The sequence below is a fragment of the Littorina saxatilis genome, linkage group LG3 (genome assembly GCF_037325665.1).
Source record: "Littorina saxatilis isolate snail1 linkage group LG3, US_GU_Lsax_2.0, whole genome shotgun sequence".
Classification (NCBI taxonomy): domain Eukaryota; kingdom Metazoa; phylum Mollusca; class Gastropoda; order Littorinimorpha; family Littorinidae; genus Littorina; species Littorina saxatilis.
Window position 1 is genome coordinate 75,727,036 of NC_090247.1, and position 16,450 is coordinate 75,743,485.

General features: G+C 43.9%; 1 protein-coding gene across 1 annotated transcript; it reads right to left on the bottom strand.

The window, feature by feature from the left end:
* Positions 1-1,234: 1,234 nt before the first annotated feature.
* On the bottom strand, positions 1,235-13,495 carry LOC138963280 (uncharacterized). The gene is made up of 6 exons (XM_070335342.1): positions 12,609-13,495; positions 11,871-11,960; positions 7,619-7,759; positions 6,787-6,855; positions 4,646-4,681; positions 1,235-1,943 (listed from the first exon to the last, which is right to left on the bottom strand). Exons 1-6 carry the CDS (start codon positions 12,631-12,633, stop codon positions 1,789-1,791), a joined length of 516 nt encoding a protein of 171 aa, XP_070191443.1. The 5' UTR covers positions 12,634-13,495; the 3' UTR covers positions 1,235-1,788.
* Positions 13,496-16,450: the final 2,955 nt, after the last annotated feature.

Sequence of the window (16,450 nt, forward strand, 5' to 3'; positions counted from 1 at the left end):
AGAGAGAGAGAGAGAGAGAGAGAACGTTGAGAGAGAGAGAACGTTCTTTATTTTTTTATTAACGAGGGTAATGATGCAAGTTTTTGCTGCTTTCTTCCAATCAGCCCTTGCCCATGAAGGAAAGAGAGAGTTTGACATGTCACGGACACATTTACACCAGTACACCGCAAAATCAGGCAGACACTTTTTCTCTAATAATTATTGAGGGTCATTTTTCATTACTTTACACACAAGAAGGAAGCCATAGAATTCAAACATTCAAAAACAGAAAGCAAGTATTCTCTGATGCACTTGACAAAATTGTACAAATATATCACGTATTTAGTCAATATATACATCGTGTATGAAAGAAGAGCCTTGGCCCATGATGCCAACATCTGTGTACTGTGTCTACACATAGACCAGAAACTGATAACTTGAAATTATCCACGCTTTTTGTGTGTGTGTTTATTTTGTGTGTGTGTGTGTGTGTGTTTTTCTTCTTTTTTTTTCTTCTTTTTAATGCTTACCGTATTTTAGGGACTATAAGGCGCACTTTTTTTTTCTCCCAATCTTGACCCCTGCCGCTTATTGAAGGAAGCGCCCTATGTGTTGTTAAATAGAAATCCCTGGCCAAGTTTCATCTCAGACATCAAAGAGACCGCCTGAGTACCAGTCAAACAACTTGTGATAATGCATGTTTCAACTACTAGTACTACCCTGGCCAAGTTTCTTCTCAAGACATCAAAGAGACCGCCCCATAGGTTAAACTGGGTCACTGACCCGGTGCAGGGAGTGCTACCCTGGCCAAATTTCCTCTCAAGACATCAAAAAGACCGCCCCCCCATAGATAAAACTGGGTCATTGACCCCGGGGAAGAAGGTCCTGTCTGTTGACAAGGCCACCCAGCTGTCACAAAGGACCTGTCTTTGATCTCACCGCACACCAGTGTTTCTTCTCAGACATGAAAGGAGACCGACCCTCTCAAAGATCATAGATAAAACTCGGTCATTGACCCCGGTACCCTCCGCGGGTTAGGGGGAAGAATTTACCCGATGCTCCCCAGCATGTCGTAAGAGGCGACTAACGGATTCTGTTTCTCCTTTTACCCTTGTTAAGTGTTTCTTGTATAGAATATAGTCAATTTTTGTAAAGATTTTAGTCAAGCAGTGTGTAAGAAATGTTAAGTACTTTGTACTGGAAACTTGCATTCTCCCAGTAAGGTAATATATTGTACTACGTTGCAAGCCCCTGGAGCAAATTTTTGATTAGTGCTTTTGTGAACAAGAAACAATTCACAAGTGACTCTATCCCATCTCCCCCCTTTCCCCGTCGCGATATAACCTTCGTGGTTGAAAACGACGTTAAACACCAAATACATGTAAAGGAAAGGATTTACCCGGGTGCAGGGAAAGTTTCCTCTCTCAGATTCGAAAGGGGAACCACTTCTCATAGCTAAAACTGGGTCATTGACCTCGGGGAAGAAAGTCCGTGTCTGTAAACAAGGCCACCCCAGCTATTAAAATGGACCTGCCTTTGATCTCGCGGCACACACAGAGCACAAATATTTCCACTCTGTAGTCTTCCTTTGATGTGCGGCTTATAGACGGGAAGCGCCTAATGTGATGTTTTTTCTCAATTTTACCTCAAAAGTGGGTGTTGCGCCCTATATAACGAAGCGCCTTATAGTCCCGAAAGTACGGTACACCTATATATGTGAAAGGAAAAAAACGTTGCCATCACCTTTCCCACAACTTATACAACTGGAAACACACCACTTGATCATCCTCATCTTGCGTTGCCAGGTGGTCACCTTTTGGGGGCTGGTTTCTTGCCCTTTTCTTTCTTGCCCGACTTGTTCCTGACCGGTTTGTTGCCGGACTCCTTGCCGGCAGTGCCCGGCCGCGACCGGCTCTCGGTCAGCACTTTCGACGCGCTCTTCCCCATGCCCTTCTCCACCGCCACTGAGACAACACAAAGTAGCTGTTTAGGGATTCTAAAATGCTTACTGCAAATTATTCCGACGTCAAATGTTTGGTTGAGACGCGTCCCCATCAAATCTCATCTTTTGCTACAGGTAGGAACCTTTTGGCAACGTCCGTCTGTACCCCAATTCCACGCTACACACAATAAATTTGAGCTCAATCGACCCATAAGTACCAAAGATCTAATCTAAGTTCGAAAAAACAGACAAACAAACAGATAGACAAACAGACAGACAGACAAACAGTGAAATCTATACACCCCCGACAGGCACGGTTGGCCTAGTGGTAAGGCGTCCACCCCGTGATCGGGAGGTCGTGGGTTCGAACCCCGGCCGGGTCATACCTAAGACTTTAAAATTGGCAATCTAGTGGCTGCTCCGCCTGGCGTCTGGCATTGTGGGGTTAGTGCTAGGACTGGTTGGTCCGGTGTCAGAATAATGTGACTGGGTGAGACATGAAGCCTGTGCTGCGACTTCTGTCTTGTGTGTGGCGCACGTTAAATGTCAAAGCAGCACCGCCCTGATATGGCCCTTCGTGGTCGGCTGGGCGTTAAGCAAACAAACAAACAAACAAAAAATACACCCCCGAATATAGAGGGTCAAATCAAGAAATGTGCCAAGGTCCACAAGAAAAGAGTGGTGCCGTATAAGAGCCCAGCTGTGGGACAGCCAAAAGGCTCCCTAAATTCATGGCTTGTATTATTCCTCCTTTTTGGAGAATTTCCTCAAATGAAAGCCTCCCCCCGCGGGTTAGGGGGAAGAATTTCCCCGATGCTCCCCAGCATGTCGTAAGAGGCGACTAACGGATTCTGTTTCTCCTTTTACCCTTGTTAAGTCTTTCTTGTATAGAATATAGTCAAATTTTGTAAAGACTTTAGTCAAGCAGTATGTAAGAAATGTTAAGTCCTTTGTACTGGAAACTTGCATTCTCCCAGTAAGGTAATATATTGTACTACGTTGCAAGCCCCTGGAGCAAATTTTTGATTAGTGCTTTTGTGAACAAGAAACAATTGACAAGTGGCTGTATCACATCTCCCCCGTTTCCCGTCGCGATATAACCTTGAATGGTTGAAAACGACGTTAAACACCAAATAAAGAAAGAAAGAAATGAAAGCCTGTTTTCTCCTGAAAGCCTGTTTTTCTCCTACAAGCTTTTTTCCTCTCCTGAAAGCCTGTTTTCCTCCTGAAAGCCTGTTTTTCTCCTGAGCTTTTTTCTCTCCTAAAAGCCTGTTTTTCTCCTGAAAGCCTGTTTTTCTCCTGAAGGCCTGTTTTTCTCCTACAAGCTTTATTTTTCCTCGCCTGAAAGCCTGTTTTTCTCCTGAAAGCCTGTTTTTCTCCTGAGCTTTTTTCTCTCCTAAAAGCCTGTTTTTCTCCTGAGCTTTTTTTTCTCCTGAAAGCCTGTTTTCCGCCTGAAAGCCTGTTTATCTCCTGGAAGCTTTTTTTCTCCTCCCTAAGTACCCTAAGCCTATTCCCATTGTCTCTCTTTTGCCCAAAGTTATGTTCAGAATTAATGCACCAGATTGCTTAGATTTGGTTCCAGATGAGGTTTTTTTTTTTTTTTAAATTCGTAGGACAGGCCTTGGACCCTGGAGAGGGCTGCCTCTGCGTTGATAGACCTCGCACCAACATTTCCTCCGTTCTCATCTCGTTTTATTTCATGCCCTGTACATTGCAGGTGTCCTTTCCTGACAGGTGTATACTACTTCAGTCAAAATAACAGACACAGGGGCTGTGTCCTTTTCTCGAAGGTGTCCTCTCGCCAGCGGGGCCTATACTTTACAGGTACCACTGTATAATTCAGCTTTTGTATCGGTTCAGTCATAGACCTATATTAGATATGGGTCCCTGGTTCAGTCAATACTGTAGCCACATCTTCCGCAGTCAAACATGCAAGCTAGCGGCTATGCGCGCAGTAAATGACCAGCCTACGTGTATTTTATCCCTCTATGATATGTCCGTGAGTAAAGCGAACAGCGTCCAACACAAGTCAGTCTTTGCCCTAGTCGAGTGGTGGATATACCAGGTCATTTAGTACACTCAGTCTTTGCCCTAGTGGAGTGGTGGATATACCAGGTCATTTAGTACACTCAGTCTTTGCCCTAGTGGAGTGGTGGATATACCAGGTCATTTAGTACACTCAGTCTTTGCCCTAGTGGAGTGGTCGATATACCAGGTCATTTAGTACACTCAGTCTTTGCCCTAGTGGAGTGGTGGATATACCAGGTCATTTAGTACACTCAGTCTTTGCCCTAGTGGAGTGGTCGATATACCAGGTCATTTAGTACACTCAGTCTTAGCCCCAGTGGAGTGGTGGATATACCAGGTCATTTAGTACACTCAGTCTTTGCCCTAGTGGAGTGGTCGATATACCAGGTCATTTAGTACACTCAGTCTTTGCCCTAGTGGAGTGGTGGATATACCAGGTCATTTAGTACACTCAGTCCTTACCCTAGTGGAGTGGTGGATATACCAGGTCATTTAGTACACTCAGTCCTTACCCTAGTGGAGTGGTGGATATACCAGGTCATTTAGTACACTCCTTGGCTGCAATTCATGGTCCTTGTATCGTCACACATTCACATTCTGTCTCTTCTTTATCATTCATCAATCCAAATACATTTAGGTGTGTCGAGATCTGACTTTTGATTACTGGATGGCAAGGGAAGAACAAGTTATCATTACCGCGTGTTTTGGTGTTTAGCAGGTTATTCAGCACAGCTGAAACATAACAAACAAAGCAGTGTATTACAGTACTACTCACATCGGCACTACATTCATACACAAACGCTTCCAAAACTAAGCTAACATTAAACACACACGATTAATCATAATGGAAACGTAACATACATTGTGAATTTGAATGAAGTCTCAATGTTGAACTGACTCTTAAGGATGCTTCATGGCTAGTGTTTGAATGAAGTCTCAATGTTGGACTGACTCTTAAGGATGCTTCATGGCTAGTGTTTGAATGAAGTCTCAATGTTGGACAGACTGTTAAGGATGCTTCATGGCTAGTGTTTGAATGAAGTCTCAATGTTGGACTGGCTGTTAAGGATGCTTCATGGCTAGTGTTTGAATGAAGTCTCAATGTTGGACTGACTGTTAAGGATGCTTCATGGCTAGTGTTTGAATGAAGTCTCAATGTTGGACTGGCTGTTAAGGATGCTTCATGGCTAGTGTTTGAATGAAGTCTCAATGTTGGACTGACTGTTAAGGATGCTTCATGGCTAGTGTTTGAATGAAGTCTCAATGTTGGACTGACTGTTAAGGATGCTTCATGGCTAGTGTTTGAATGAAGTCTCAATGTTGGACTGGCTGTTAAGGATGCTTCATGGCTAGTTTGAATGAAGTCTCAATGTTGGACTGGCTGTTAAGGATGCTTCATGGCTAGTTTGAATGAAGTCTCAATGTTGGACTGGCTGTTAAGGATGCTTCATGGCTAGTTTGAATGAAGTCTCAATGTTGGACTGGCTGTTAAGGATGCTTCACGGCTAGTGTTTGAATGAAGTCTCAATGTTGGACTGACTGTTAAGGATGCTTCATGGCTAGTGTTTGAATGAAGTCTCAATGTTAGACTGGCTGTAAAGGATGCTTCATGGCTAGTGTTTGAATGAAGTCTCAATGTTGGACTGACTGTTAAGGATGCTTCATGGCTAGTGTTTGAATGAAGTCTCAATGTTGGACTGACTGTTAAGGATGCTTCATGGCTAGTGTTTGAATGAAGTCTCAATGTTGGACTGGCTGTTAAGGATGCTTCATGGCTAGTGTTTGAATGAAGTCTCAATGTTGGACTGACTGTTAAGGATGCTTCATGGCTAGTGTTTGAATGAAGTCTCAATGTTGGACTGACTGTTGAGGATGCTTCATGGCTAGTTTGAATGAAGTCTCAATGTTGGACTGACTGCTTCATGGGTATAGTGTTGATGAAGTGGCGTTCTATAAATGGTTAGTCTTGGATAGAACAGAATCAAACAACAAGAATGGTAGGTTATCGCAAGTTGTAATTAATGACAAAAACAAAACTTCCTTGAGTAGAACAGTGCAACAGACAAGGCACAACTTGTTTTTTGCGCAGATGACCCTTTGTGCCTGTACATGTAGCAAGTTAACGGCTTTCACCGTGTACATGTAGCCAGTTAACGGCTTTCACCGTGTACATGTAGCAAGTTAACGGCTTTCACCGTGTACATGTAGCCAGTTAACGGCTTTCACCGTGTACATGTAGCAAGTTAACGGCTTTCACCGTGTACACGTAGCAAGTTAACGGCTTTCACCGTGTACATGTAGCAAGTTAACGGCTTTCACCGTGTACATGTAGCAAGTTAACGGCTTTCACCGTGTACATGTAGCAAGTTAACGGCTTTCACCGTGTACATGTAGCAAGTTAACGGCTTTCACCGTGTACACGGCAAGTACAACTACACAGACACAAAGACATGTTGGAGACGTGTTTTCAAGGCGTGTGTACACGCAAGCACAAGACCAAGTGCGCACGTACAAGATAATGTAACCAATGTCAGAGTTCCATGGGTCAAGTTATAGAAACACACACATATCAAACATGCATCCTGTAAACTCAGCGTATGGCTGCCTCAATCATCAATGGTGGGGTCAGTCATCAATGGTGGGGTCAGTCATCAATGGTGGGGTCAGTCAAAACGGCCATGCACGTAAAACCCACTCGTGCGGAAAAACACGAGTGTCGTGGGATTTTCAGCCTATGAACTCAGAAGAAAGAAGAAATACTTATGCATGTCAATTTAATGAACAACCAACATACTATTTGCCAGGGATGGAAAGAAGGCGGAGTACACCGAGCATACCTCTGGATTCTGGGTACTGCTCATCGAAGTTTGTCATCATTGGGTCTAGAGCCCGGATGGTGTCCTTCTCTGGAACCATTCCACAAGAAATATGTTCATGATATTCTTTAAACACGTTGCCTAGCTATCTGCCTTTAGCTATATCTGGATCTAAATTAAAAAAACACTATTTCATCGCCTTTGGCTAGAAGGTGTGTGTGTGTGTGTGTGTTTGCGTGTGTGTGTGTGTGTGTGTTTGCGTACGTGTGTGTGCGTGCCGGCGTGCGTGTGCGCGCGTGTGTGTGTGTGTCAGTGTGTGAGTGTGGTGTGTGTGTGCATACTAAGTTTGCTAACGACCCGGATTCTTTTTGTGACGAATCTAACCTGAATATCTTACATGCTGGTCACAAGAATGGCATGGGCTGACAGGGTCATCCTTTTTGTGTTCAACAGGTCACAAGAATGGCATGGGCTGACAGGGTCATCCTTTTTGTGTTCAACAGGTGACAAGAATGGCATGGGCTGACAGGGTCATCCTTTTTGTGTTCAACAGGTCACAAAAATGGCATGGGCTGACAGGGTCATCCTTTTTGTGTTCAACAGGTGACAAGAATGGCATGGGCTGACAGGGTCATCCTTTTTGTGTTCAACAGGTCAAGCGAGGGACTGGTCTTTGTGCTGAATCTCAATCCACTCCTGCCCTGTGCAAAGAGCTGTGTCTTGGGGGGGGGGGGGGGGATCCTAGATTCCGAAACTGCGGAGATCCCCCCCCCCCCCCAGTAGTAGCCCCTGTACCCTTGCCCCACCCTCACATGCACTAGGCCCAGCCCTGGTGTTGTCATGTGCACATTACCAACAGTGACGGCAACGGGTACATAGATCTTGGTCTGGGTGTCCTGCTCCGCGAAGCATGGCGTGGCCATCTCCCACGACCCCAGCACGTGCAGGCCGACCAGTCTGCCCGTCCCTATGTCACACAGGTCCACTGTTGTGGCTGTACACACACACACACACACACACACACACCAACATGTCAGTGTATTGTGATTCGTATCAAGAAATGATATTAGAAATGTATTGGATAACCACTGGAGACAATTTTATGTTTTCAACAAATTTCAAATTTAACTAAGATAGTTCTAGACAAATCATGAACAATGATATTCTAAACATAACTGTTTACAACATAACATGAAAAAGGCGCTTATGTCATGTTATATGTTATGTAATGTTTGTGGTCAGACAGACTAACGCCAGTCTCCGCGACTCTGGCACACATACTGTATAGCCTTCATTCACCCACATACATAACACGCAGAGAGAGAGAGAGAGAGAGAGAGAGAGAGAGAGAGAGAGAGAGAGAGAGAGAGAGAGCAAACCTTCTGTGCTGCTAAAACTGTCTACGTAATTGGACCGTATATGACGGTTTTTCAATTTTGAGGCAAAAACGTGTCTTTGAACTTCAAAAAAATTCAGAGCTTCACACAGTGCTCCGATTGTACTGAAATTCGGGTGTCTTCTTCAAAATGTCCTTCGCAAACTGGTCAAGAGTTTTGCATTATTTGTCTGTTTACCTTATACCTTTTAAGGTCAAATAGTAAGCGAGGGTGTCCAAAAATGGGTGTCTTTTGGTTAGAAGGCAAAATTTCAAATGTCTGTAGATCGTCAGAAAAAAATCGTACATGAATGAAAAAATATTCAAAAAATTGTTTTTTAGAACACTAACCGATCTGTGAGCAGCTTTTTTAATGTCCTTTTATACTTTATTTATGAAACGAAAATAAAAGAGCAAAAAATGCTGTCTTCACTTTTTATGTCCGTCGTGTCACGTTTACTGAACGCGACTGAAAAACAATGACGGGTCCCTTTTTTCGTAATTTTAAATGTAACCAAGATCGCGTCCCTTTTGTCACCTCCTTTCAGGAAAAACCTATCGCCGCGTGGCCTTTACGTCTTATTTTATTGGTGTCCTGAAGTTGTCAAAGTGAGTATTAAAAATATTTTATGTCCATCGTGTCACGGGGTGTGTGATAGTGATTAAATCTTGAAATGTGCTCAAATCACATTCAATACATGGGACTTTGGGACACTTAACTATCTAGATTTGAAATTGCAATCAAATTTGGAACAGGGAGCATTCATAATTTTTGTTGTTGAAATTTGTCCATCGTGTCACGGTCCATCGTGTCACGATCTCAGTCGTGACACGATGGACACAATTGTGACACAACGGACATATTCGTGTGTCTTGTTCGATGTAATTCAGTTATTTATGTATAGGCGATGAAATGGGCTAGCTATACACCTGACAATGTAAGCATGTAGATGTAGTGATACATACACTCTTCAAAAAAAGTTAAGGATCGGTTGAAAAAACGGATCTAATTATAAAAAATTGCCAAAAAATTAAACATCGACATAATAATCAAAAGATTAATGTGTTTGAATTAACAAATGAACAATGAGTCTTGACCTAGAATTTTGTTTGGCAGGCAGAGTTATTTCCCTTTGTGTGACTTCTCAAAAGTTTCTGCATTTTGGTAGAAAAAGGGTGGTTTTTTATAGCCCCATGAAGTTTGCGGAACGCATGCCAGGGCAAAAGGTTGTGATGCACGTGCTACAACAGGGTCCTGGCTATTAACATCGCTCACCACCTTGTATTTAAAGGTTGACACGCGGACACAATTATGCACAGTAGCAACATGCCCCCACGAAGAAAACTGAGCAATTTGGATAGAGCAAGGGCAATAGGATGGCTACAAGACAGTGTTGCTGCCAGGCAAGTGGCCCCAAGGCTTGCAGTGGCTCCCTCTGTCATCATTAGACTAAAACAGAGATTCCACGCAGCTGGAAGAGTGCAGGAGCGACAACGTTCTCGTCGGCCCAGAGTCACCACACAAAGAGAGGATCGCTTCATTCAGAAGCAGGCCATGCAACAAAGAATGGCTACGGCAAACAACATTAGGCAACGCTTACAAGCTACCACGGCAACACTGTTGTTAGTGGTCAGACGATCCGAAACCGCTTACACAACTTTGGCTTGCGTGCAAGGCGTCCAGTCCGAGGAACAACCCTGACGGCTAATCACCGAGCAGCTCGCCGAGCCTGGTGCACTCAACATGTGAGGTGGCAACGTCAGCAGAGGGCTCAGGTGTTGTTTACAGATGAGTTCCGCTTTTGCTTGGAACCTGCTGATGGTCGCATCCGAGTGTGAAGGCGTCGCGGAGAGCGCTTCGCAGAAGGCGCTGTTCTGGAACGACAGCGTTTTGGCGGAGGCTCTGTGATGGTCTGGGGAGGGATCAGCACACGTCAAAGCACACCTCTGTACCATGTAGTGGGCAACTTGACCGTTGTCCGCTACCAGAATGAGATCCTGCAACCCCTGGTCATTCCAGCCCTCCAAGCGATCGGCCCTCATGCGATTCTTCAGGATGACAACGCACCTCCCCATCGCTCTGCAGCTGTAAGCACCTTCATCCAGCAGGCCAGGGTCAACAGGATGATGTGGCCAGCCAACAGCTCGGACCTGAACCCCATAGAGCACATGTGGGACGAGCTTTGTTGTCGGGTACAGCAACATCACCCTCCTCCTGCCAATCTGGGTCAACTACTGCAATGGCTCCAGCAGGAGTGGAATGGAGTTCCCAGAGCATACATATGCAACCTGATCCACTCCATGCGCCAACGATGTGTTGAATGCCTGGCACACAACGGAGGGCACACGCGTTATTGACACTGATTCACATTGTTGTGAATTCCATTTTCGAGGGTTGTCACGTTTGACACACTCTAGCTAAATTGTCGCTGCCGCGTTCGATCTTTGCTTTGTTTGTCATTACGCCTTGGTTGTTCAATTATATAATTTAAAAAAAAAGAAAAAAATTCGGTCTTGTCTGTTATGTGTGGCGTGCTTGTAAAAAAGTTATCCTTAACTTTTTTTGAAGAGTGTAGAAGGAATTCGACCGGAAGATTATCTTGGGCGTTGGGTGTTTGTCGCTTACGACAAGATGGCATATCCCGGTCTAGTGGTAGACGTTGACAATCGAGAATACCTGGTGGACTGCTTGCACCAACTTGGAAAGGACAATTGTTTCTTTTCACCAAGAATGAAGGACACACTATGGTACCCCCATGAAGATATTCTGGCTGTCATCTCTGAGCCAGTTAAAAAAGATGGCTTCTCTGATCATTACACTGTAGATCTATTTGTATGGAATCATGTGCAAGAGAAGCTTTTCCGGAGACACACCCCGTAGCAGTCTGATGTGTTCACTCAACCTAGAGCTCGCTATCATAACAGACATTAAGTTCAAAGACGGTTACCTTTACACTTTTTCAGTCGTTCCTCTTGACTCGTTCAGTTTTATAAAAATGCCATGTGGAAAGGCATTCCAATTCTGCTTTTTGTTTGCTTAGTTTAATACCCAATTTTAAAAAAATGTAATTTTCAAACTTGCTTCCTTTTGTATGTGCAAATGTCTATCGTGTCACGAGCGTGTCCATCGTGTCACGAGCGTGTCCATCGTGTCACACTGCACACTAAGGCTTAATTTGCAAACCAAAGATGTTGTTTCATAATCAAGGGTTTTGGGTGCTTGTTGCCATCGTTTAGAGTTACTAATAAAAAAAGGTTTCACATAAATGTGTGCATTTGTTTCAGTTTTATGTGTGTTGACGTGTGCTGTGATTTATTACTTTTTCTTTCTACTCTATTATTTTCTGTAATGAATGCACTTACTTTAAAACAAAACCCACATATTTTGATTTATTCCATTGAAGGCTGATCTGTGTGTTGTGTAACTGAAAATAAATGGACTGAGTGATTAAATTTATCATAAAAAAAATAAAAAACTTGTCCGTGACACGACGGACATTTTTACATGTGTACATTTTTTTCACATTTTTGTATTTCTTCACATAGTTTTGTAAAAGTGGCAAGAAGCGACCTATGGAATACGCAATGTGTATAGTTCAACATAAAATTATTGCGGATTCCTTTGGTGAAGATTAGTCCCCCCCGATTTTTTTTTTCATTTTTGCCCCAAAATTGAAAACCCCTCATATAGGCCTAGTTGCGGCATGCACTGAGGTGTGTGTTCTCTCACCCCCCGCCAGCCACGCCGAGCACCTGCTGTAGAGGATGTTCTTCAGGTGGATGAATCGACAGTTGCCATTCAAGAGTAACCAGTCGCCATCTGCACAAACGCAACAACCCATCAAGTCTGTCTTACAGTCGGTCGGACGGCATTGGACGGTTATTTTGAATATATGACGTCGTTTACACTAGTACAACTAATTATACTCTGTGTAAAGAATTACTGAACACACACACGCACACACACACACACACACACACACACACATGTATATAGTGAGAGAGAGCTGCACACACACAGCAAGGGCGGATCTGGGGGGGGGGGGGGTTACACGGGTTACGTAACCCCCCCCCACCCCCCAAAAAAAGAGGTAATGTATTGGCTCAGGATGCACCAGATATAGCTCTATTTTGCTTCTTTGGATAAAAATTTTTCCGGGGGGGGGCATGCCCCCGGACCCCCCTACAGGCTTTGGCGCCGTCAACTTGTATCTTCGCAGTCATTTTGTAACCCCCCCCCCCCCCTCCAAAGTTAATTGATCCGCCCTTGCACACACACACACACACACACAGAGCAGTACACACATACACACACGCACACACTGCGGGAGAGTGGCAGAAGCGAGGAGGGCGCGCAAAAGGGAATTATTTTTTTCGTGTCGTTCATATCAACACTCAGTCTTTCGTCGCATGAAAAGGGAACACGAACAGTTAAAAACTGATGCACTTCAGGATCAGGATCACTTACCTCCAGACACAATTTTTAAAAGCATGCCGAATGAGAAAACGTCGATTCAGAAATTGGTAGCGAGAAAGGAAGTCTTTGATATATGCGTCCGATCATTAGCTGATAACCTAAAGAGAATTCGACTTGAAAACAGAGCGTTGATCTAATGATTTGTTTCAGAAAAGATCGGAAGGGACAGAACTCCCACGGCAGTGATCAAGAACGACAACTGCAAAGTTGATTCGCGGCTTGCTTTGAAATTACCCTTACCTGGGAAATTCATGGAATATCAAGTTTTGAGTTGGAACGAGACGAAAAGACCTTTGTGCATTGCTTGGGATGATGATGTACAGGCTTGCATGTCAAGTGGGACCTTTTAGTGTGTTCACTTTATTCACCATCTCTGTGTGGTATAGTGGCGCTAGTGAAAAAGAGAAAGCACAACTGGATAGGATCGTGAGACAGGCATCACGGATAGTTGGGTGCGATTTACCATCCATCGCCTCATTGTACAACACGCGGCTCACCCGGAGAGCCAATAGTATCATCGGCGACACCACTCACCCAGCCAACCCTCTGTTTGAGCTTCTCCCCTCGGGCAAGCGGTTTAGAGCCCTGAAGACTAGAACTAGTCGTTTCAGGAACAGTTTTTTCCCAGAGGCCATCTTGTCTGCACTCTGAATCTGTTGTTGGTGCTTGTGTGGACGCTCATGCAGAGCAGTACACTAGTCCTGTGCTTCTTTTGGGGGGTTGGGTGGGAGAAAGGGGGAGACTCTAGTCGGTTGTGCAAATAGTATTTAACCATGGGTGTGAATGTGAGTGTGGACGTGGATATATGATTTACTGCAGCATTCAAAACAAAATCATGTGCTTTTGCATTTTGGAAATAAATTCTATTGATTGATTGATTGATTTTGTCCATACCTGTCAAGTCCCAGGTCGTTTGAAGAGATGGTGTTTTCAATGGGTTTGGCATGTGGGATGAAGGTCCTTATGGACCATGTTCGGAAATAACTCCGTGTGTGTTTCCCAATGTTTGTCCGAGTAAAAAGCAAGGGCATTCACTCTTTTACAACGATAAAAACATGACAAGACTTATTTTCGGAATTCGTCTATTCTTCTTCATTGTCCCATCCTCATTTGCACACACATACACACACACACACACACACACACACACGAACTTGGCTCTCATTCAGTTTTGACCCTTTATTGACAGTTTTCACTGTTTGGCTTATCACTTTCGCGTGCACCTTGAACTTGGACAATTGAACGATTCACACAAACAACATTTTCACACTGTTGTCAGTTTCACTTTGTACACCCACAGCACATAATTACGCACTCTTGCAGAGACATCTAATACAAATAGCTGGTTTCTGTGTTTGTGTGTGTGTGTGTCTGAAACAAAATACCACTAACATCATCCTACTTGTCCAAGTCCATCGGCACGGTTGGCCTAGTGGTAAGGCGTCCGCCCCGTGATCGGGAGGTCGTGGGTTCGAAGCCCGGCCGGGTCATACCTAAGACTTTAAAATTGTCAATCTGGCGTCCGGCATTATGGGGTTAGTGCTAGGACTGGTTGGTCCGGTGTCAGAATAATGTGACTGGGTGAGAAATATGAAGCCTGTGCTGCGACTTCTGTCTTGTGTGTGGCGCACGTTAAATGTCAAAGCAGCACCGCCCTCATATGGCCCTTCGTGGTCGGCTGGGCGTTAAGCAAACAAACAAATTGTCCAAGTCCACGTCATTTTTACCACTTTCTCTCTTTCTTACGTCACCCAATCTCTTTCTCTTTTATTCTCTCTCTTTCTATTTCTCACATTTGCATGTCTTATTCTGTGTCACAAAGATGTGAGTAGCATATTTGTGATGTGAAACCACGTCGTGTTTTTAACCTCCCTAAATATTGCAGTGCGATGCGTAGGTGACGGGAGAGGCGTTATCACGGGTTTTGTGCGTTGCACGAGAAAACCATAGTTTGACATGAGTTGTGTTTATGAGAACTGTAGCTGGTCTGGGGTAAATAACGTCACAGCGTTTGAGATTTTCAACCGGGAAGGTTGTCGGCGCGTGTCGGTCTTGTTCTGGGAACAAGTACTCTTTCAAGAGACGGGTCTCTAAAGGTAAATGATTTACTATGTTGTATATTATTGACGTTGGAATACATAGCTGAGTGTAAAGGTTAGTGTATACAAAGTGCACTAAATTCTAGTGTGAAGTTCCGAGAGAATTCTTGTTGTGATTGTATTATGGTTTTCGTTGGTAAATTCTTGAGCATAATTGCTGTTACGCATTTATGTTATGTTTCAGACAGTGATACTATGTGTGGTAGTGTCAGTGATGGATTAAGTGATTCATGGATGAAGTATAGTTGGATTTTGTCTGTGGACGAATGTGAATGTAGAATGAACGAGAGAGATGTTTACATGACTTTAGTTTAGGAAGAGGAGATCGTTTAAGAGAATGTGTATTAAGACTTGGGTTAATTCTTTAGGAGGTTCCATGAGGGTTTTTCCATGGCGTGGACAAGGGAGGGACCTTACACGGGAGAATGCGGAGCGATGGTGGGGGGAGAGACCACATCGGCGCAGAGATGGCTAAACGGAGGAGTTTCTATCGTTACCGGTCGTAGCGACGACGGTTTATTTCGCTAATGGCGGAAATGTTTCTCGGGGAGAAACGTGAAAGGTGTGTGTTGGCACCTATAAGGAAAGTTTCTGGGAATTCATCATCTACGGGATTCAGCGGCACAAGGTGGTGTAAATGACGACATGCAGTGAGCCGTGATATGAACTCGTGAGTGTTGGTCAGCACTTTATCTTGTGCGTAAATCTATCTTTGAGAAAGTATCTTTATACTATGTATTTACATGCATTGGGTGAATGCTATATGTGAGTGTGTACTGTGTGTTCGAGAAGTTGATTCGTATTGATGTATTTGAAGTGAAGAATTGTGTTATATTTTGGTGAGGAAATAATAAGTCTGTATCCTCCCAAAATTCTGTGTTTGGAGTGTTTTAGTGTGAAGAGTGAAAAGTCAGAGTAATTGGATAGGGCAGAACACGTATACGTAAAAGTAACTCCTTATTCACACTACAATCCACTTCATGACATTCTGTCATTCAAATATCTGAAAACCAACCCAAAAAATTCAATTCAATTCTTTCTCAAAACATCATCCTTTCTTTCTCTCAGAAACGTGTTTGCAAGCTTCATCACCATGCATGATACAACATATTTTTGTAATGTCCCTGATACTCTGAAAAAATCATGATCAAGTGTAAAAACATTTTCAAATCAGCACACACTCACACAAATGTTGCTGACAGTAATTTCACAAACAAAATCTTACAAGCTATATACAACCCCTTCCACCATAATTATGAGAAACAAAGGGGCATAATCGCTCTAAATGCATACATGTGCAACAAGAGTAAGTAAGATGACAAAACAGGCACTCGGAGGAAGTGAACAATCTTGTGATTCGTTACGGCATTTTAACAGTCAAACCTCGAACAGAGATCACAGTCACACACTGACAGAGAAACAGATTGCACAGTGACCAGTGCCACTGCTAGGACTCGTTGAATCACTTGAGAGACAGGCGCGGCACAATGTCTTAACAGTCAAGCCTCGACCAGAGCTCACAGTCACACACTGACAAAGACGAAGATAGCAGTGACCAGTGCCACTGCTAGGACTCGTTGAATCACTTGAGAGACAGGCGCGGCACAATGTCTTAACAGTCAAGCCTCGACCAGAGCTCACAGTCACACACTGACAAAGACGAAGATAGCAGTGACCAGTGCCACTGCTAGGACTCGTTGAATCACTTGAGAGACAGGCGCGGCACAATGTCTT